Here is a 23,137-nt window from a genome sequence, read left to right as displayed (position 1 = left end):
AAGTAAACTGCTTTATATTCTGCACAACATCCAGCTTGTGTGACATGCAGCACAACAGACCATTTATATTTAGGAAGATGAATGTACCTAAGGCCTTCAGAAGCTCCTCCCGCACGGCTGAGGTGAATTTCCTCACGAGGCAGAGTGTCGTCACCACGGCGAACAGCACGTTGTATGAAAGCACGATGTAGAAGTTTCCCAGCCAGTTAAACCTCCCGAAGTCTCCCAGGAGATCGAACCTGGTGATACCTGCGGAGGACAGGGACACCGTCTCTGGGTTAGAAGGAAAGTTGATTTTAATGGGTTAAATGCTGTGATTTATTTGGGTTTATGGCGAGGAAAGGGTTGCAAATGACATTTTAGGACAGTTTCAAGTGCGTTGCATGACCATAATCGTCCATCATTTTCATTTATGTAAAACATTTTCCATTTGAGGCCAAAACAACATTGTAGAAAATATCTGCTCAAAATCTGTTGAGATTTCGTGCAAATGTATGAATTTGTGTATTCATGCTTGCAGAAAATCCACATACTACGCACTATATATACTCAGTTTTCCACCGGATGAATGGTGTGTTATTCAAAGACAGATTATGCATCTTCAGGGTTTTGTCTAAACTTGATGCTTAACTCTCTACTCTCTAGCAGGTAATGCTGGGTTGTACTTAAGCTTTCAATAACCCTACGTCTGTTTTGAGATGTTACCTTTCCTCACTGATGGAGGTGTTGTTGAGTTTATGCCCCAGCACCTCAGCTTTATTTAAGTAAAAAAGATTGAGATGTGAGAGTCCGTCTCCCTCTCCCGTCACATCCTCACAGCCTCTGTCGTCAATTAGATTGGCCGATCGATCCGGTGTCTGCAGAGACGTTTTTACAGCCGCAGTGAGCAGTTTGCGAGCGTCAGGGACCTTTAACAAAATTAGCCTGTGAGGAGACGGCAGAGAGAGGATGGAGACGCCACTGCTCTGATCTGCGTTTGAGGAAATCTAACGGGGGTTAAAAGATGCTACGGTAGGGGGGTTAGCATGTAGCTGTCTCTGGAAGATGCAGTGTGCATGTGTCACTACATTACTGAGACTTTTAGCAGCCTCTCTTGTTTCCTAACGTCTCACTCCCTCAGCTCCCCCTTCAGCCCCGTCTTATGCATTTATTCCCCTTTATCTATTCAGCGCCACAGAGCAGAACCTGTTGATATTTTTGTAAAGCTCCTAGTGAGTCACTGTGTGTGTGTGTGTGTGTGTGTGTGTGTGTGTGTGTGTGTGTGTGTGTGTGTGTGTGTGTGTGTGTGTGTGTGTGTGTGTGTGTGTGTGTGTGTGTGTGTGTGTGTGTGTGTGTGTGTGTGTGTGTGTGTGTGTGTGTGTGACCAACAGAGTAGTGCTATTTGAACAGCTGCGTGTTTATTAGAGCCATTGTGATGCTGCTGCTGCTGCTGTCATTTTTACCCCTTCACCCTGCAATCCTTTCTAATGTCACTATGGGAAACTATGGGAGAATGCTGCAGGGAGTGGGGGGGCGTTTACTCTGTCTGGGGGGGTTTGAAATTGCTGAAAATCCACTAGAAACTCTTAAAGAAATAGATATTTTGGGAAATTTGTGTGATTTTTCCTTTCGTTTTTTGAATTTTCCTCCTAAATATGGAGCAACAGAAAAGCAGATAGCCTGGGTCTTTCTTTGTGTGTGTGTGTGTGTGTGTGTGTGTGTGTGTGTGTGTGTGTGTGTGTGTGTGTGTGTGTGGGTGTGGGTGTGACTCACCCAGAGTTCTGGACATCACTGGCAGGGCTGAGCTCAGCACCAGGATGGACACACAGCAGCCGATGATCTACAAAAGAAAGAGGTTTTTAAACGATATTTCACAGAGCAACGAGACGTTTGACACACACACACACACACACACACACACACACACACACACACACACACACACACACACACACACACACACACACACACACACACACACACACACACACACACACACACACACACACACACACACACACCACTTGATGTTAAATTGGTTCCACATATTGTACAATTAGTACCTCTGAAGCCGCTCATTACCAGGTCCCCTCTGTTGTCCCGTGCAGCCCTTTCACCGGAGCGTCACGGCCGGTTAACGAGCCCCAACCCTCCCACACTCATTACCAAGTGAATGGGTGCCACTGTGGGCCAAACACAGCACGCATCCTCCACTAACCCCCCCTCCAACGTGAAAAACACCCCCCTCTGATGTACAAGAAAGGGTTGCCAGTGTTTGCACAACCCACAAACAAATATTGGACGGATCAACTGAGGGGAGCACAGCAGGGGGTCTGCGGCGAGAGGAAGGAAATGGATGGGTGTCCCAAAGGTGCAATGTAGCCACCCCACATCCTTACCGTTGTCATGGTGGTGTCATCGTTCCTGGGAGTGAGGCCCTGGAAGACCCGCAGGCTATAGAAGCCCACCACAGATGATACCATCAAGTAGCTGTGGAGGAATTCAGTCGAGGAGCAAAAACACTACAGGAGACTTTTTACAAACAAAATCTGACCAATTTATACTTTAGTCTATCATAAATATTCTGATTTAGTCAGGATATCCTCCACAAATAACCATGTTACTCCTGGAATACATGTTCAGTCTCTCATCTTTGACGACAGGAGGGGTTAAGCATCTCAAATCTACACCTTTCAGCTCTGAGAAAAGGTGACGACGCGTCCTCCGGAAGACGTCCGGCTAAAGTGTAAGAGTAAACAAAGCTGGCCGGACGGTGTTGCTCTTGGACGTGGACCATGCTACTTTGGCCACAGACAAAGGGGGCTGGGGGGGGGACAGGGGGTCGGTCAATGAAAGGATACAACATGAGGATGATCTCCAGCACCGCCTGAGCCAAGCCGAACGTGGAGAGGGACGTGTTCCCGATGCCCCGGTCCTGGAGGGTGGGGACGGAAAACTTGGTTATTATTTGAGAATCTGATTCCTTTATCTGTCCTGGAGACTTACAGCAGCAGAAGGACAGTGCAGGTCGATCAAAGAGGACAGACTTTTATATATTAGGAAATAACTGTGTGCACACGTCACAACAACGTAGAGGTAACAATAGTAGTGCCCGAGAAAATGGAAGAGCTGCTTCTGTTTGCAGGTTGTATATAAATAGAAAGCAAAATGATAGATCAGATCTCTGCAGGCACACACACACACACACACACACACACACACACACACACACACACACACACACACACACACACACACACACACACACACACAGTAGTGTGAATGATTGCTATACATCCCTCTTTGATCCCGTGTGGATTTTAATGTAGTGTTTGTTTGTGTAGCAGTGCAATCCAAACACAGAACCCTGCCAAACCAGTGTGACCATACACACTACTCACCACAAAACCTTTTTGCTCTGGTTTTTTGACCCCGAGAGAGAGAGAGAGAGAGAGAGACCGTACTGCAGAGCTGCTGCAGAGCTCCCCTCTCTACCTCCCCTCTCTCTGCCTCCCCTCTCTCTTGGGGAATTAGCAGACAGCATCTAATGTAATTTATTAATGGAGAGGGTGAGCATGCATTAAGACGGTGTGAGTGTGCAATGTTTAGGACAGCTACCTTTCCCAGCCTTTCAACTCTTTTCCATCCCAAAGCAGAGGGTGTGTGTGGTGTGTGTGTGTGTGTGTGTGTGTGTGTGTGTGTGTGTGTGTGTGTGTGTGTGTGTGGTGCAGACATTTGTTGCATGTGTGATAAACACCTACTTCCTGACCCTTTGACCTGGGTCACATTTGTACTTTTTGTAGATGTTGTATTTTTTAAACATTTCCTTGCATCAGAGATGGAGCGACTCCAAAGGCACATTTTAAACCGTACAGTCCGCTTGGATAAAATCCATATTGTGGCTGTATCTTTAATCATTTCAGTGATAAAGACCCGGTGCTGGCCATCTATTCTCCTGCCCACAGCAGTTAAAGGTACTTAAATCCCCGTCATGTTGCCATAAACCCCTCATTTATTCACTTTGTTTTAACTGGAGCGCCTGGTAGTTATTGCACAGAGAAAGCTCCACTAGGTGTCAATCTGTTCCTCATTTCAGGACAGTTCTGCATCCTAGGTGAACCTGTCCTGGGGGGTCTGAAGGCCCTATGGTTTGTGAGTGAGAGAACACACTCATCCTCCTCCTCCCCATCCTCCATCCTCTGCTAATATGCTAAAGCTCCACGGCGGAGGGATGCTTAGCAGGAAGGCAAGGCAAACATTGACAGGGCACTTCCATTGTGCATCACCCCCCCCCCCCCCCCACAAAAATCAGAGCATCGGGGCCTCATTGGACTTTCCCACAGTCCCGACAGCAAGACCCCGATCCTCTGCCTCACATCCCTCTCTCTCATGTCTGCAGAGAGCGAGCACTGCAGGGTGAGAGAGACGGATATCATACGAGTATCGATTTGTTTTGGAGGACGTGCATCTCCCCCCCCCCCCCCCAGAGGTGTGGCATCCATCCAGCTCCACAAACCATTTAGTGAGCCGCACTGTCAGGGAGGACAGCTCCGAGCCGCATGACATGAGGCGTAATTTGGGGGATTTTTTCTGCGACGCGTCGGGCCAAAAACAACACACACCTCTGCTCAATGAAATAAGTGGAATGTGGAGGGCATGGAGTGGGGGGAGAAATAGGATACATTATGTTGCCCTCTCTCTCAGACAAGAATGCAACCACACACACACACACACACACACACACACACACACACACACACACACACACACACACTCTGTCAGTGCAGATGAGATAAGGAGAGCTTGAAACGAGTTGCATGTCAGGCAGAGATGAGGATCTCTGAGAGCCGCTGCACACTCGGTGAGACGTCCTTCACCTGCAGGCTGGAGCAGCTTATTTACCCGCTGTGGACTCCAGAGAGACGCAGTGAGTCGGCACGCTGCTGTGAAATGACTTTCAATGAGCTCCCAAAACAAAACAAGGAGGCACAAGGTTCAGGCCTGATTCACATCTGCTGCTCAGCCCTTTCTTCCAGCGTCTGAGCGTATCCGGAATTTGATTTATGTCTCCGGCAGGAACATGGCAGGTCTGATAGGGAGCACTGCTCTGCAGTTTACACACTGGGTGTGTCTCGGGAGGGGTGTGTGTGTGTGTGTGTGTGTGTGTGTGTATGTGTGTGTGTACAGTAGACTTACCGTGGATCCTTTGGGCATGGCAGTCTCATCCACCAGGAGGTATAGGATGTTAAACACCACCATGAGGACTGAAATAGTCTAGAGGATAGAGATTTGTTTACACATGATTAGAAAAGCATTGATCAATATTACATAATCAGGATACTAAGAAAGTACCCCCCCCCACACACACACACTGTAATCTAACTCAGGGTTGTCCTAACCAGCCATTAAACAAAAGTAGTTTCCACACCCTGACTGGGAGCTGAGAGTATCCGCCATGAGTAAACACAGCGGGCGGCTGAGAGGCAGAGGTGGAAGAGAGGGACTAAATGTAGAGGAGTAGAAGTAGAAAGGACTGCAGGGGTTTGAGCAAAAGCTGCTGGGATGCCGGTCAATTTGAGAAGTCAATGGGAACCATAAAGAGCATGCACCAGTTCAATTTGGGCAAAACACACCTCTTTAAATGCAGGAAAAAGGAATATATGCTACACTTCAAGAGTCCCAGGTGAGTGTAGGTGTCTATGCAGTATTTAGTTCCTCAGAAATAATCAAAAAGAAGAATATATTCTCAAAAATCCGTCCCAGGTTTTCCTAATACAGTCCGCTCTTCAGGCCGCCTTCAAAGCACTACCCTGTACCCGAGTACCCGAGTAAACTACTCACAGTTCCTGCCAGCAGGATCAGCATCACTATGGGATATAACAAGTTCTTCTCCCAACCCGAGGCCTTCTTTCTTCTCTCTGAGGGGGGGGGAGAGCCAAAAATGCAGGGGGGTTATTAGTCTTAAGAAATATATAACCGACTCTTTAATTACCAGATGGAGAGATACAGCGTGGTTCATTAATAGAGTCATCAAAGTAAGCACTGATGCGTCCTGGGGCTTCACCTGCAGCTCGGTTTGGTAAAACATACCGTGAGTGTGTGTAGAAAACATTATCTCACCTCTCATCGCGACCCAGCCCCCCCCAGGTGATGTGCATTTCTTAACCTGCAGAAAATTGCGCTCTTCCTCTTTAATTAGTCACACTCATCATTGCCTTAATTAGTGGAAACAACAATAAATCTTGGATGAAAAGAAATGCTAAATTAATCCTGTGATTTATATGTTGGTCAGAGTGTGTGTGTGTGTGTGTGTGTGTGTGTGTGTGTGTGTGTGTGTGTGTGTGTGTGTGTGTGTGTGTGTGTGTGTGTGTGTGTGTGTGTGTGTGTGTGTGTGTGTGTGTGTGTGTGTGTGTGTGTGTGTGTGTGTGTGTGTGTGTGTGTGTGTGTGTGTGTGACTCTGCCCCACAGTCTTTGCCATATTGACTTTCTTTTCTCTATTTCCAACCTTGTTAGTCCTCCTTATTCTCAAAGTGCACCCACCCTGCGTGAAGTTTGCCAAGTGCACTTTATCTGCACCATCCTTCTAAATTAATGACATCACTAAAAGGCTCGCTACAATATAAAGTTTGCATCTTGTCCAATATCCTAAGTGCCTTTGTGCTGCTCCCCCCTCCCTCCCTCCCTCCTTCCATTCACCCCCCCCACAATGCTCCCCAAAAGCCCTCATTTATAATATCCTAAAATGGATGGAAAATGATCAGGCAGTTCTGGTCCAAGTCCAAATTCAGAAATGAAGGCGGAGCGTGGCCGCCTGTCAGCAATATGTAGAGAGCCTGGCCCGCAGCGCCGAGGCAGATCAAGGTCTGACCACACCGACCACCTACCCAGTTTGTTCTTCAGGGTCCTAATGGTTTCCAGTTCTCTGTTGAGCTGGTGAGAGGAGCTTCCTCGAGTGTAGGCGTGAGAGCAGGTTCCTGCAGAAACAAACCAATCGGATTAAAGAGTTCCTCTATATCAGTATGTAGCGTCTCTACTTTAAAGAGTCCTCTCCTGCTGATGTTCAGGTGTATATCAGTATGTAGAGTCTCTACTTTAAAGAGTCCTCTCCTGCTGATGTTCAGGTGTATATCAGTATGTAGAGTCTCTACTTTAAAGAGTCCTCTCCTGCTGATGTTCAGGTGTATATCAGTATGTAGCGTCTCTACTTTAAAGAGTCCTCTCCTGCTGATGTTCAGGTGTATATCAGTATGTAGAGTCTCTACTTTAAAGAGTCCTCTCCTGCTGATGTTCAGGTGTATATCAGTATGTAGTGTCTCTACTTTAAAGAGTCCTCTCCTGCTGATGTTCAGGTGTATATCAGTATGTAGCGTCTCTACTTTAAAGAGTCCTCTCCTGCTGATGTTCAGGTGTATATCAGTATGTAGTGTCTCTACTTTAAAGAGTCCTCTCCTGCTGATGTTCAGGTGTATATCAGTATGTAGAGTCTCTACTTTAAAGAGTCCTCTCCTGCTGATGTTCAGGTGTATATCAGTATGTAGAGTCTCTACTTTAAAGAGTCCTCTCCTGCTGATGTTCAGGTGTATATCAGTATGTAGTGTCTCTACTTTAAAAAGTCCTCTCCTGCTGATGTTCAGGTGTATATCAGTATGTAGAGTCTCTACTTTAAAGAGTCCTCTCCTGCTGATGTTCAGGTGTATATCAGTATGTAGAGTCTCTACTTTAAAGAGTCCTCTCCTGCTGATGTTCAGGTGTATATCAGTATGTAGCGTCTCTACTTTAAAGAGTTCCTCTCCTGCTGATGTTCAGGTGTATATCAGTATGTAGAGTCTCTACTTTAAAGAGTCCTCTCCTGCTGATGTGAACCTGAACAGGTAGAAATAATCTCCGGTGTCAGGATCCGTCTCTCACATGCTGCGACTGGTTTTCCTGCAGAAGACAGCAAGGGATTCTCCAGGAAAACCACAGGGCCGGCTCATTTGAGGCTAATTTATCTATCTGACTGTGTTTTCCTTCCAGCTCCACGCACTAGCGTAACCGCCCCCCCGAGGGCCCGGAGTGAAGGAGTATCCATTTGCAACCCCTGGGGTGATTGGCAGATCAAGACCAATTAGCTCAGTGTTACAACGTTACTAGCGTGCGATAAAAACACCATCTTTCATGTGAGCTGCAGGAGGGATGGACCGATCACTTTGATCAAACCCTCCGCGTGATTGCGACACGCCCTGTCTGGATGGCAGCTCTCAGTGAGCCGTCTGTCCCGGGATCTGAGCAAGGGGAAAGTTTGAACCCTCCGAGCTAATGCAGTCACAACACAACAGGAAATGTCACGGACAGTTCAGCAGCTCTTCTTCGAACGCCCTGGGGAAGCCAAACCTGCTCAGCCGCAAACGAACGAACACATCCAAACCTTACCCGTCAGAGATAAATCACCGATCAAATAATCAGTCGCTTCCTAATAAGCATCGACAGGAAGAACAATATCCCCGCTTGTTAAGAGGAGGGAGGTTTAACTGCAGTATCTTCAATGACATCACCCCCGACTGGAGTTAAATATATCCTGCTGGCAGCCGCACGTATAGACTGAGTTACAGCGCGGCAGAGATGCTGAGTGAGGCTTCTGGCAGCCAGGAAGGCCCCGGAGTAATTCACCGTATCCTCTCTCCAACCTTCAGCCTAACGGGCGAAGGGGATTACGTCATCCACACATATGCTAAACACCATGCGGAGACGAGCACCGGCACCGGCAAGGTCGTCGTGCCGCAGAGCATCTGGACTCTCCTCGGCTCTGATCAGCATCAGGGTCTGAGAGGGCAATGCAGTGTGTGTGTGTGTGTGTGTGTGTGTGTGTGTGTGTGTGTGTGTGTGTGTGTGTGTGTGTGTGTGTGTGTGTGTGTGTGTGTGTGTGTGTGTGTGTGTGTGTGTGTGTGTGTGTGTGTGTGTGTGTGTGTGTGTGTGTGTGTGTGTGTGTGTGTGTGTGTGTGTGTGTGTGTGTGTGTGTGTGTGTGTGGAATCAGAAGCATTTTTTCCTGCATTTGCACCTTTTTAAAATAAGTTATTTGAGGCACGGACAAGTTGTTTCAGCGTGCAGGATTCATCCAAAGGATGGTATGCACAGTATTTTGTGATTGAACAGAATAATTTTGCATTATTTTTAAGTCATTGCTGCTTATTTTGCATGTTTTTGCATTTAATATACCCTGCAAAATGACCTCTTTTGTCATTTGGAGTCTCAGTAATGTCTTCAAAGCGATGCAGAAGGTGTACTTGCTTCCCATAAATCACGTGACAGCAGTGCATCCCATAGTTATAGAGTCACTTCTCTACACACAGATGCATCTTACGCTTAACAAGAAAGCAACCCAAGCATTTTAAGCCTTTAACTTTCAGAAACACACAAACAAAAGCCCACTGGGATTTGAGAGGCTGATCTGTGACTCAGGTAAAGCATGAAGACACCATAGCTGTCCTCTGGAGTGTGTCCCGTGAACTGTTCCTGACCTGCCGTCTACTTAGTGTACATCAAAGGCAGCGCAGTGTGGCCTTCAGGTTCACCTCCATGCGAGCGTACAGTTTATTCACGTCCGTGTGTCGCAGCTTCCCAAATGAAGAGCTACAGAGACGTGTGAAGATCAAACGGTGAGGGACACGATAAGGAGCGCATTATTTGAACACTTCAAAGCCGGGTAGGGAACCGTACGCCTTGGTGGCAGTCTATGGTGGTGTCCGGCGTGGCGTATCGAAAACACGTCTTGCTTATCAGGCAGCGATCTCCTTTACCTCCCGGGTTTGAAAGGACGCTCGCTCTCTGGATTTACTCGCATCTGTACACTTGGTTGCGTGCTTCAGTTAATATTAAAGTAGCTTTGTGAGGAGGAAATGCAGGCTGGCAAAATAAGCATCACCTTGTTCTGAAACTCTTCTGAAACTCTTTCCCCTTTGTGCCACAGAGAAATCTCTTTAATGTCCGCGGGAACGAGCCAAAAAAGTTCTTGTAAATGATTTTAATTTCCATCCCATTACCCCGGCTACCACTCTGGGTTAAATGAGGCCATAGCAGTGACAGCGGAGCGTCTTCCTCAACATAAAATATGCTCTGAAGAAGGCCGCTGTCGAGTGTGTGTGGGTGTTTCCACGTCCATGTGGCTGAATGTTTCGATGCTAATTGATTCCAGTGTGGCTCCGTCACACCCAGTAGGGCCGTCAACCCTTCCCCTCCCCTCTAATGTGCCAACACGTCTCCCACAGACATACCGTTTAATCTCCTCTGAAGGGCTTCCTCCTGCAAATGGATGCAGTAAATCTGCTCATCCAGGTCCTCCAGGATCTGAGGAGGGGGGGGGAGCAGAGGGTTATAATTAGGCTCAAAGTGGGACTGGAGAGATGGCAGATGGGAGGATGAGTTGCTGATGTATTTGTAGTCCTGTGTCGCGCTGTGTTTGAAAGCTAGGAACGACTTACTGTGGGCTTCACCAGCAGCTGGCCCATGATGGTGAACATCCGGGACAGTCCCACTGGGGTGCACACTGCGCGGGAGACAAAAGGGAACCACGATTAGGAGACTGAATTAAGGAGCTCCACGTCAATGAGGATGTTTGTCTTACTGAGGAGAAGCAGGCCTCCCATCAGAGATATGCAGGAGTACAGGTACGGGAGGTAAAACTCCCACAGATCTATAACAGAAAGAGTCCTTTGATTAAACATAGCTCCAGCGACCACTCCTGGTTAACCTCAATATTTACAGTTAATGCACAGCCTCATTTCCCCGCAGAATCTTGCATCAACGCACCGTACAGAGACTCCATACTGGCTGCATCGTTGTCTATAAGCGCTGACGCCACCCACACGATGCCCAGGATGAGCAGAGCCAGCAGGAAGAGCATCACAAATGTCTCCAGGATGCGCGCCCTGATGCCCTGTCAGAAGCAAAAGAGAAATATGTTATGAGATCCTTCTCAATCTACAGGAATCAGCATCATAAAAACCCCAGTTATTGCACGGAGCGTTTAATAAAAGACATTTAACGAGACGGGTCCGTCCTGCCTCGCTCATATTAAACGCCATCATTTCCATTCACAGCACACAAACGTGACACAAACGCTCCCACGGACCCCGCGTAAAACAGCTCTTTTATACACAGCGGTCTGCTCTGACGGGGTTCAGCTTCTGTCTGCGATCCAGAGCAGGCCTCCCATCTGGGCCCGATTAAAGCGCGTCCCTCAGCGCCGTGCAGACCAGAGGGGTTTTGGGGTAATTTGGGTTTTCCGGGTCACAAACCGCTGAGTGGTTAATAAAGCCCTCTTCTACCTGTTCACACAGTTTCCTCTCCCCCCCTGCTGGAGTGAGATGGATGGGCGTTCGCTCCACATGTCACCGAGGCTACCAGGCGCGGGATAACCAGGCAGCGCCGCTTAAATTGGCCACAGATGAGCAATTTGTTCCCAGCTAACGGCCGAGCGGGTGCTGTTCAGTCTTTGCCAACAGGTACACGAAGGGTCTCTCTTTGAAAGTTAATCATGTCGCTTTATAGAATGGAAATGGTTTCAATTCTGCAGATTAAATCAGACAACTGGGGGTTGCTTTGGTTCCCCGACATGATTGCCCCACCTGTCCTCTAGCATTAGGGTCTGCCTAATTGGGATGGGAGGTAAAAGTCCCATTAAAACAACATTTTGATGAAGCTTTTTGGGACGAATCGAGGAAATAATAACTCCTGTTTAACCACGAGACTAATCTAGATGTAGTCTTTATGCTAAGCTAACTAACCTGCAGCTTAATATGTACAGTTGATGCACAGACTACCTTAAAAACTGCCTTCTTTCTTATAAAAACTGAATATTTAATGCCATTTTTGGTCAATTTAAAGCCTTATAACTGAGCCTGTACTCTAAAGGATCCAAACCTAGTCCCAGTCTTAATTCATAGTCATGTTTTAGGTGTTACTGAGCCATCCCTCGCCTCCTTTAAAGCGCTATGGTGAGGAAAAGCCTCAGTGAGTGAGTGCAGAATTTTCTAGCACAACAGGATGGACAGTGGGCAGAGTCTGGAGCGCCACAGTGTGGACGAGGGGGGAACTGCAGGACCTCATTATACATCTTTATGGCTCTTTAGTTAAACAAAGTTATATATAAATATCAGAAGCAGAACAGTAGGTAAACACATACGAGGAGTAGAGAGCCGTGCAGATATTAAAACAGCTGTTTGAGCTAAATATCTCTGGACACGTGAGTGAAAAGGGATCTATATGTACCGCTGACTTTACTTTATTGATCCAAAATTGTTAGTTTTTTGTTGCAGCAGCATGTTAAAGACATTATGCATGAGCTAAAAATATGAATAAATATACTGAATAAGCATTATAATAGACGTACTGCATGTCATATACATTTTAAAGCGTGCAAAATTGTCACAGACTTGGCAAAAATAAAGAAAATGGTCCTAGATTTTAAGACATACCTGAACATTTTGAAGTATAAATGAATGAAGTATGTACTTCTCAATTCATATACGGAGTGCATTGGTATAAAAATGACTCATTGTGTGTCTTTAGTTATGAATGTATATAATATGCTATATAGGTATGTCTATCTTTGTTTTCCGTATCCAGAGTCCAAACATGACACTACATTTCTAAATATAAATATATAAAATAAACAGAATGAGTCAAATGTGTGAGAAATAAAGCAATTATCTACAAAAAAGATCTACTTTCACCCCCGAGATGGAGAGGAATCAAGCGAGCGAGGAACTAGAGGGAGGCTGGAGGAGGAGAGGAATGAACGTCTGAGAGACTCTCGCTCCCCGGAGGTGCAGAGGTGAGAGAGGAAGCTTTCAGGGACTCGAACCACGTCCCACCAGCGCTCTCTTAAGGATGCATCGGGGCGGGGATGGGCTGCAGGCGGGACGAACGCTCCAGTCCTCCTTAACAAGCCGCCCGTGCCCTGCTGAAGGTGTATTCCCTTCAGATGGCTCCCTCAATCATTTATAAGAAATCATTACCCATTCAGATCATTTAGGGCAAAGGCAAAGCTCGTCACCTCCCTTACTATCATCCCCGAGTCAGACGAGAGGAGCAGGAGCCTCACATGCATGACGCTGCAGTGTCTTACGAGAGGAGGATAAAGCCCTCATCAGGAGAGGTCACTGTGAAAGGGATAAAAATAGGAAGCAGCGACGGCGCTATCATCCCTGATCAAAGATAGAACTGTCAACCGGTGAAGGAAGAGAGCGGATACAAAGACCTCGGCATGCAGAGCGCCCGCTGAAACGTTCTATTCTTGCCTTTCTAAAAGTGTAACTGCCTCTAAATATAGCCGCTCTGAAATATTCAGCATCCCCTGATCCTCACACCGACATGGAGCGAGGCGCTGCAGCTCCAACAGGACTTCCAAGAAACGTGTGTGTGTGTGTGTGTGTGTGTGTGGCCACAGAGATACCACTTCATGTGTAGCCAAACAAAAACATGCATGAAGTCACCGATCCAGACCTCTGAATCCTCCCCACGCCACACAGGGCCGGGATCTGTTTTGAATCGTGCTGCAGGAGAATAATCTGCCTCTTTTATGAAGTTTAAAGCCACTGTGCGATTATCACTTTTATGTGTCCTCTAAACTGCAGCTACACATTTTTAGCCTCCTGTGCTATTTGTCTTTATTTTATATTCTATTCCCCTTGGTGTTTAATAAGATAGCTTACTAAGAGATAGCTTGTATTTTTGCATGCCTTTTTAACCACTTTTCAGACTCAGAATCCCTTCATTAGTCCTGCAGCGAGGGCATGTACAGGTTAAAAAAGGCATGCAATAATACAGAATAAAGCTAAGCACATGTTAGTAATAATAGAATATAAATAAGTGCATAAGTTAGCTTTGCTGCAATGCCGTGCATTCCCAGCTGTAGGACTGGTTCTGGGATAATACCGGGGCAGTGTTGGATACTGGAGGGCAGAAAGGAGACAAAGAAAGCGAGTTTTGAGGCGCTGCAGCTTCCTAGTTGCAGCCATTAATCGCTCTGAGGTCAGCAGGTCGAGCAGAGATCATCCTGCAGACCATCTCTCTGCCCACTGTCAGGGGCGTGTGGAACAAGAGTGGAATAAATGAGGGAGGGGGGGCAGGTCAGGGCAGATTTTTTTGGTTTCTTTTTTTTGCTCCCTTGCTAAAAAGGACTGCCAGATGCCCAGAGACCTTATTAGTGAATCCTTCAACCGGCGGTGACCGTGTGAGAGACAGAAAGCAGAGGACAGGGACAGTCGCCCTGTAAAGCTGCACAATCAACTTCTAAAGACGCTTAATAAGACTTCTTAATAAAGCTCGGGGGCGGGGGACGCGATCGGGAACTTTCATACGCAGGAGTTCTGACAAAAAAAATACAATTATTACTGTGAAACTTCTTTAACGAGGTTTTTAGGATGTGAATTAAAACCAGTTCTTTCCCACACATGGAAGTCCCATTTCTTATTTCATTTCAATTCAATTTGATTACTTTTATTAATTTAATTTATTTAATTTATTTTTTATCTGCATTCATTTCTATTTTGGGATAGTTTTATTTATTTATTTTTGAATTGTTGTCATGTTTTCTTTCTATGTGCTGGCTCTGTAAATACAGCTAAATAGAAATGTGATTTTGTACGCTGAAAACTGCAATAAAACCCCAGAAAAAAGACTTCTTCCCGTCTGTTCCCCCGATGAGTCAGAAACAGACTCATTATTTTATCTGATTTCCTACAGTGACCACAGCTCGTTACAGAGAGGCGTCCCTTAAAGAATAACCAGCTCGTACCTAAAGCCGTGTGAATGCACCGCAGTGATTCAGGTAAACGATATTCCGGCTTTTAAAGCTAGAAAAACTGAGTCATGGCAGAAAAAAAAGGGTAAAAAAAACAGTCTTTTCTCTTTATAAATTCCCAGCTCGAACCAATATGTTGCCATGGGAACGTCGGTTGTAACGGGGGCAGCTTTAGGGAGACATCGTGACCTTAAGGGAAGGTATGTAAACACCACTTTATATTCCCCGGTCGCTGGCAAAGAAGGCCTGGGAAAAATGTCCCGCATGTGCAGAGGAGATTTGAAATAAATATCCCCCCCCCCCCCCCCCCATTGTGGAGCTCCAACAAAGACGAGTATCTTAGTAACACCGCTCGGCGAGACGCGTTCCCCCCCCCCCCTTACCCCTCCACAATAAACACACTTCTCATCATTGGCGGGTTGGGGCTCAGGATGAGATTGATGAGGAGTTTCTTTAACTACCAGATGAAACCTGTTGGCCCTCTGCTGGGTCAGTCGGGGGGTCAGACTCGCTGCAACTCGTTTCAGGATCAAACACATCTCTTCACTGCACACAGAAACAAACCATAATGTGAGAGTGGACGAGGCTAAATGCAGAAATACAGTTTGATGGAGATGTTTTACCCCATTAACTATATTTACTATTTAGTACCTTTAGTTGCCGGGCAGATTAGGATGAATAATCAGGCTGTAGTTCACCTGCAGTAAATCCAGCAGCTTCCCTGCAGTATACAAAGCATTCAAACTAGCTGCACCTTTACCAGCTCTGAGAACACTTTAATGATCAATCATTATAAAACATATCAGAGATATTATTCTGAAATGGACCAATCAGACAATGACTACTTTTACTGTCGCTACTTTAAGTATATTTAGAGGAGAGTACTTTCTACTTTCACTGGAGGAACATTTAGAATACTTTCACTGTGACAGAGTATTCCTACACTCTGGTACTTCTACTTTACTCAGGTACAAGACCTGAGTACTTCTACTTTACTCAAGTACAAGACCTGAGTACTTCTACTTTACTCAAGTACAAGATCTGAGTACTTCTACTTTACTCAAGAACAAGATCTGAGTACTTCTACTTTACTCAAGAACAAGATCTGAGTACTTCTACTTTACTCAAGTACAAGACCTGAGTACTTCTACTTTACTCAAGTACAAGACCTGAGTACTTCTACTTTACTCAAGAACAAGACCTGAGTACTTCTACTTTACTCAAGTACAAGACCTGAGTACTTCTACTTTACTCAAGTACAAGATCTGAGTACTTCTACTTTACTCAAGTACAAGATCTGAGTACTTCTACTTTACTCAAGTACAAGATCAGAGTACTTCTACTTTACTCAAGAACAAGACCTGAGTACTTCTACTTTACTCAAGTACAAGATCTGAGTACTTCTACTTTACTCAAGTACAAGATCAGAGTACTTCTACTTTACTCAAGTACAAGACCTGAGTACTTCTACTTTACTCAAGAACAAGACCTGAGTACTTCTACTTTACTCAAGAACAAGACCTGAGTACTTCTACTTTACTCAAGTACAAGACCTGAGTACTTCTACTTTACTCAAGTACAAGACCTGAGTACTTCTACTTTTACTCCCGTACAGACCTGAGTACTTCTACTCCCGTACAGACCTGAGTACTTCTACTTTTACTCCCGTACAGACCTGAGTACTTCTCCCTCAGAGGCTCCCTAACGACGGTCAGTGATGCGTCTCTCCTGCTCGGCTGTGATAGCAGCGCAGTACAGCGGGAGACTTTTTACAGCAGCAAATAAAGCCGGATCATAACGTCTGACATCCTAAGTCGCTCCGATTCATCCACAATTTGGACAATTTGGGAGACTATTAATCACTCTGAGAGCTTAGCAGTTCAGTAAAGAAGAAACCTCTCCGTCTTCATTCTGCGGGGTCTTTTAGTGCATCGTGAAACGTAAACACAGCCACATGACGAGGCCGACGCAGCGGCAGGAGCGAGGTTCATCATGGGCTTCATTTCCGAGCCACAGCGGGTTAAAAACGCCACTTAAAAAACTGGAGAGAGGGGATCATATCACGTTATAAAAACTCCGATCTGGCAGCTCTGTTTCTAGCGTCACCTCCACGGCAAACACACACTACAGACCCGGACGTGCAGCTCAACACTGAACAGTGCTTCCTTCTCCAGCACGTTTATGGAAGATCAGTAGCGAGGAGAGGCCCTCCACGTCTACTGGAGAAATCCAAGCCAAACAAATTAGTGGTCTGAGAAGCTCAGCTACAGTACAGACTAATGTTTATGTGCTTCAGCCCGGAGGGACATAAACCAGAGGGGCTTCAAACTGTGACACAGGATAGAGGTGTATTAGGAGTAAATCCCCCCCCCCCCCCCTGCTCTATTGTGCTGTCATGCTGCTGCCACTTTATGGACGTTTGCAACACGAGCCCCCAGCCTCCCTTTTTTCAGTAATCAATTAAACGAGGAAGTTCGCTGAGCCTTACAACTCGATTATTAGCCTGGTGCTTTTGAAGTTTTATTTTGGTGGGGGGGGGTGACGAAGAATCAGGCTCTAAATCAGTGGGGCCGATGCAGCGGTGTTGAAGCGTTTGCAGCCCGACGTTGGAAGGAGGTTTGTCAGGATGTGGCGCTGGGCGAAGTCCAGAGGCAGACTTTCATGGCTAATGAACTCTCTGTGGTTACAGCGGGCGAGTCAGAGAGAGGGCAACCACACCTGCTGCTGCACCCAGACCGAAGCACTCATACGGGACAGTCAACGGGGGTCCACGTCTCAGAGTTTGTCTCGTTTTCAAGCCAGTAATTAAACCTCTTCAGTCTGTGCAGCTTAGGGAGTCATTAATTACATATATTAGGTAATTAAGACTGAGAATGAGTGACTTTAAGAGGCATTTCCCCACGTTTGTGTGTGTGAGAGTGTGTTATTTGACCCTTTGTGCATGCACCAAAGATCTATTTCCATTATAAGTAAGTTTAATGTTTAAAGTATTCTTCCCTTACAGTTATTTAAGAAAAAGACGTACAAATTATGGGATTTCTCGCAGGATTGCAGTGCATTTTAAATTAGAGATCAATATCTAGGTAGGATTTAGATTTTGGTTTTCATTTATCATCTCTTATATATTAAATCAATTCTGTGTTTGCTTCTAATTGAACTCAACAGCATTTTTTTATTCCTAAAAGAGAAAGTAATCAGGTTAAATTTAATACTTAGATTACTGACTACAGGTAATTATTTATGATGTTGATTTTAAAGCTTATTTCATCCAAATTTCGTCCAAAAATGTCAAATTTATTTCCAATTTGTACTGTTTTACCTTTTGTGTCTCAAAAAAATAGCAAAACTAATGCGTATAAATTCCATGTCAGATTTGTGTCTACATACCTTTTTAGACCCCGCAAATCCCTCCGACTCCAGGAAGAAATAGGCAAAGGGCATGAGGACGAAGAGGCAGAGGTTGGAGAACAGGGACACCAGGTTCCACAGGCCTGAAGGGAAACAAATATAAATTGATTAATATAAAGTCTTGTTTTAATTTGACTTTTCCAGGCAGGTCTTTTCAATTTCAGAGATTCCCATTTATTTTTATCAGGTAGTAATTTATCTGCAGTGTCTTTGTGCTGTGTCTAAATCGTGGACTCTGACGCCCCCTGGGGGCTGTGGCAGCAACATGCATCCTTCACACATTTAAGATAAACATTTTAGGATTTCAGCCTCTGCAGACCATTTACATGCACTAAAACCTATAGAACACACCACAGGAGAGGGCCTCTTTAATATATAACAAACAGACGGGTGGTGTTGGGTTCTGACCATGGATGAGGGAGCCGTTGAGCCACTGGATGTAATAGTTCTTTGGGAAGGAGAGCAGGATCTCGTTACTGATGATTGAGAAAGGCAGCAGGAAGACGGCACCACCCGACACGGCCAGGGTGAAGGTGCACAGGTACAATCTGCAGGGGAAATCACACACACACACACACACACACACACACGTTTATATAACAAGAAAGACATTGCAGTAAGTAGAGAAGATGTGACTTAAGTTATATTAACTTTAATGATCTGTCTACTCGTCAGTTCTATCCCCCCAGGCTCACAAGGCCCCCCCCCCCGCGCTTTCAATTATTTAGACGGGCCCTTAGGTACTATTTTGCTCAGCTGCACCTAAACATGAAGGGTGTGTGTGTGTGTGTGTTTCAACTCTACTCTGACAGCCATGTGATCCTCTCCACAGCTCTCCCTCACACACCCAGTTATGGTCGCGGTCAGTGCTTTTTAGATATATGTAATTAGTTATAGGGTCAAATCAAATCTGTCTGGAGCCACAAAACACATTTGATAGCACAGCTTATTATATATAGTTATAATACATGTGCAAAAACTATAGTTTATATAGTAATAAAGAACAACAATCAAGAGGACTGTTGTAAATTCTTTGTATTTTCAGCCTTATTGATATATAGCTTAAAGACAAGTCAAAAACAGGCCAGTTTGTCGTGTCCTTACTCCAGAAGCCTAGTACTAATAAGTACTTCTTATCTGATTGATTGGTTAATTAATTGTTTCGTTTGATTAGTAACAACCATATATTTATTTCAAATACAGACTCACTATCTTGAGTTATATTTGTGTATGAATGTCTATTTTGTTACGTGAAGCGTGTATAACGGTTTCTGAACAGCAGATTAAATTGTAGTCTTCTTCACTCACGATATTCTGTTGACGACAGCATCTTCATCTTCCTGGTCATCTGGAGAGGAAACCAGAGAAGCTCAGTCAGAATGCATGGATGAAATACACGTGCACTTAACAAGCAATACCTTTTGAATGTTGTATTATTGACTCATGAACAACAGGAAAGAAAACTGTTGCTATTTTGGAAAATATTGATACGTTTAGTCCTTTGCAGCTGCCTCAGATCCGCTGACTCGTCAGTGTCTGCCTATCGACAGGTCGTGTCACCTTGTCAACAATTGTGTTATTTATTCCTTTCTGCCACAGCCCTAAAGCTACTCTGGGTAGGTCGCTCGAACACAGAGGTGAGTATCAGTGCACGGGAGTGGTGTCGCTCACACACCTAAATCCTTCTTAATGCAACACACACAATGCACCTGTGTGTGTGTGTGAGCAGACACACCGTGAACACACACAGAGGTGCTGAAATGCTTCCACCACACTGTGCAAGTGTTGCAGATGCTTTAAGACGAGCATGTAGTTCATGCTTCACACACACACACACACACACACACACACACACACACACACACACACACACACACACACACACACACACACACACACACACACACACACACACACACACACACACACACACACACACACACACACACCACTCTTCCTCTTGTATCTGGTGATGATGCAGTAGGACACGATGTAGAGGACTGCAAACAGGAGGAAGCAGATCTGAAACATAAGAAAACACGAGAGTCTAATTTAGGATTTCCTGTCACATTCACTAGCAGACATTTATTGACTCAGGCTTTCCTCTCTCTGTTCTGTAAATACTTTACTACAGGAGTGGAAGTGTGGTGTGGCTTTACAGAGCAATGTACTACCCTGATGGTATGATAGCACGTATAAAAAGATTATATATTAAAGTCTGCAGGAGGTCACACAGTACTGCTCCACATGTGCAGACAGGATGTCATATGGTAACCTGTTGATGTTTACCCATGACAGTCAGTCTGATATGCATGGTAACACATTAGAAGGTGGTGTAATGCATTTTCAGGTTGCTTTTACATCATGTAAAGGATCAGACCTTCAGTACCTTATATAATCAAGTGTCTACATTTTATTTGTAGGTTCAACAATGAATAATCACACATTTCCAGAGCCCAAGGTATTTCATTTGGTCCAAAATCAGAGAACACCAGGTGAACTGTGATAAGAGACTAAACAAATACAGAATTTGTTCACATTTAAGAGGAAGAAGCCAATAATTATAATCTTTCCTAAAAAAGTACCTTCAAATTGCCTCAGATTCTTTAATGCTCTATGATTATAATGGATGATTTGATTTATTAGTTATGTCTAATCCAAACAGTGCATAGTTTAGATCAGAGTGCATACAGACTTGCATAATATTTTGTTTATGCAGGGTGTAAAAGTGCATGTTTACTGTCCAAAAAGCGCTCTTCATTCGGTTTCAGCCTGTTCAAATGAGCAGAATGTGACAGCCTGCACCTGTAATAACACAAATAACTCCCTACTCAACTGGTATCTGATTAAAAGGAACATAAGTGATCGGTGCATCCTCTGAAAACACTAACCAGGCCATCAGCGCACGCAGAGCGCTCCAGAAATGACACATGCATGGAATTTATTAGGTAACCGGGGCCTCAACACAAGCGGGATGCTCTTACTGGGGGATCACATCTCACATTCCCCTCTTCTACGGTGACGCTGAGCGGGACCCGACTAATGATAGAAGCTCCCACCTCAGCACTTTGAACCGTGTCAACATTGTGTAACTCGGGCTGGGATTATGGGATGATGACTCAGACAGTTTGCACACGTCTCAAAGTGACGGAAAATAAAATAAACGTGGCGCTAGATCTTTAGGACGGCTTCTCATCATCCCTCTGCCGTCTGCTTCCCGATGAAGGACAGCTGATACCTTCACAAGCTGCACAACTATGTGGTGACTGTGACTCGTGTAAAAGCATGTCTGCTGGGGGGGAAACCCAGACAGAACCAGGTGCACGGAGCTGATTAACTGGCACAGACTCAATGAAACAGCACAGGAAGAGATAAGGACATGCAGAATGGACAACAAGTTATTAGAGTCACATGTAAAGCAATGCTTCCTGCAAACATTGCTTTATTATCCAAAGCAACAAACCATACAGATATAAACGCAGAACAAGAAGAAGAAAGCAGATATATTCACTTTAAATCAGCCAGACTTTAGTTTCAAATGAGCTCAAGGTGGGTTTACTTTGCAATGGAAGCTATGTAAATGTTCTGCAGTCCTGATATCAATGGGAAGGTTATTCAGTATTTTTAAGACAGGAAAAGCAAACAGGTGTGCTTTAATTAAAGGGTCTTTGGGTCCAGCTCGCAGTGAGGGAGTAGCGAGCCGATGCAGAGCGAAGTGCACCTCCTAATCTAATTTACAAAAGGTATGTTACACCTTTATGATATGTGGACTAAAGGCTGGAGGTCAGGGACGGTAGTGACATGTTCTATGAGAGGATTCAGGAATTCCTACGAATGTTTTTCTCCACTATTTTCAGGTTTGGGTGAAAGTACTTTTGTGCAACAGTGCATCGTTGTGCACACAAGCATGTGAGAGATGTTACACGCTTGTTAGGAGGTGGAATTACTGAGCAATGCAGAAACAAGTCACACGTTATTCAGTGTTAACCTGGTTAGCATGCATTCTTCAAAACTCTACAGTAGGACCCAGACAAACTGTGGCTGCAAAATAAGCACATGCAACTTGTTTTGTACCTGCAGTAACATGCTATACGCTGTCTCCCTATAGGTATTACGGTCACAGTGTCAGTACGACATTATGCAATGTACTGAGAGGCAGGTGTAAAGAGCTGCTCGGGACAAAATGTGCTAAAGCTGAGGTGTTGAGCTGGAGAGACATCTGATACATTCTGTATATTTCAGAAAGGAAGATGTACTGCAGAGGAAGAAATGCTATGCACAGAAGGATCCTCTCATTGCCTTTCAATGTGTGTGCAGACCACAAGGAAACGAGATGTAAATGTGCAAGATAACAACATCACTTTATAGCAATGCACTGGATCTGTTGTAGCTCTGGCACGCGCATTATTAGCACGAGTCTTATCTCAAATCGTACTTGAGTGAATGATCTTTCCATCACTGTGGAGGTTTAAGGTAGTAATAACAAGTCTATAGCATTATCCCACATCAATACACCAGCTTCACTGTTATCACTGACACAAGCTAACTTTTATATTGTTTAATATTCAAAACATATCAGACTTACATCGGACATAAAATAAGTCAATTCACCAGAAAACAAACCGATAATATGAACCTTATTATAATTAGTGTCCAGCTGACAGCTCATGCTAACGTTAGCTTAGCATCCCTGTTGCATTAGAGGACGTTGCTAGCATCGTTAGCTCGCTGAATTAGCCCGCGCTACGTTACTCACGATGTACTCGCGAACTTGGCTGTGGAAGTTCTGCTCTCTGATGGAAACGTCGTCTTCTTCCATTCTTCATATTGTCAAACACAGATGCTACATTACATGCTAGCAGTTTCCTCTCAACTGGCTCCAGACAGCTTCTTCGTCTCACTCTGAGAATAGACAGCTTTTACATCGGAGGAAAAAAACCGCTCAGAGATGAACGCCCCAAAATAAA

General features: G+C 45.0%; 2 protein-coding genes across 2 annotated transcripts in view; one reads left to right on the top strand and one right to left on the bottom strand.

The window, feature by feature from the left end:
• The window catches only part of rnf32 (ring finger protein 32), a 22,357-nt gene extending 9,925 nt beyond the window's left edge, over positions 1-12,432 (top strand). Inside the window, exon 8 of the mRNA XM_063874024.1 lies at positions 11,296-12,432. The gene's annotated coding sequence lies outside the window, so the exon portion shown is untranslated. The remainder of the gene's footprint in view (positions 1-11,295) is intronic.
• The window catches only part of lmbr1 (limb development membrane protein 1), a 25,386-nt gene extending 2,249 nt beyond the window's left edge, over positions 1-23,137 (bottom strand). The window contains exons 1-16 of the mRNA XM_063912863.1: positions 22,927-23,137; positions 20,120-20,192; positions 19,479-19,518; positions 18,579-18,718; positions 18,150-18,253; positions 10,766-10,892; positions 10,581-10,649; positions 10,438-10,502; positions 10,231-10,303; positions 6,864-6,953; positions 5,821-5,897; positions 5,176-5,253; positions 2,841-2,914; positions 2,379-2,469; positions 1,753-1,819; positions 88-249 (exon numbers count right to left, since the gene is read on the bottom strand). Coding sequence (XP_063768933.1) covers positions 88-249; positions 1,753-1,819; positions 2,379-2,469; positions 2,841-2,914; positions 5,176-5,253; positions 5,821-5,897; positions 6,864-6,953; positions 10,231-10,303; positions 10,438-10,502; positions 10,581-10,649; positions 10,766-10,892; positions 18,150-18,253; positions 18,579-18,718; positions 19,479-19,518; positions 20,120-20,192; positions 22,927-22,989 — 1,393 coding nt within the window. The 5' untranslated portion in view covers positions 22,990-23,137. The remainder of the gene's footprint in view (positions 1-87; positions 250-1,752; positions 1,820-2,378; positions 2,470-2,840; positions 2,915-5,175; positions 5,254-5,820; positions 5,898-6,863; positions 6,954-10,230; positions 10,304-10,437; positions 10,503-10,580; positions 10,650-10,765; positions 10,893-18,149; positions 18,254-18,578; positions 18,719-19,478; positions 19,519-20,119; positions 20,193-22,926) is intronic.

This window comes from Eleginops maclovinus, chromosome 21 (genome assembly GCF_036324505.1).
Source record: "Eleginops maclovinus isolate JMC-PN-2008 ecotype Puerto Natales chromosome 21, JC_Emac_rtc_rv5, whole genome shotgun sequence".
Taxonomy (NCBI): Eukaryota; Metazoa; Chordata; class Actinopteri; order Perciformes; family Eleginopidae; genus Eleginops; species Eleginops maclovinus.
This window is presented reverse-complemented; position numbering and strand designations above follow the sequence as displayed.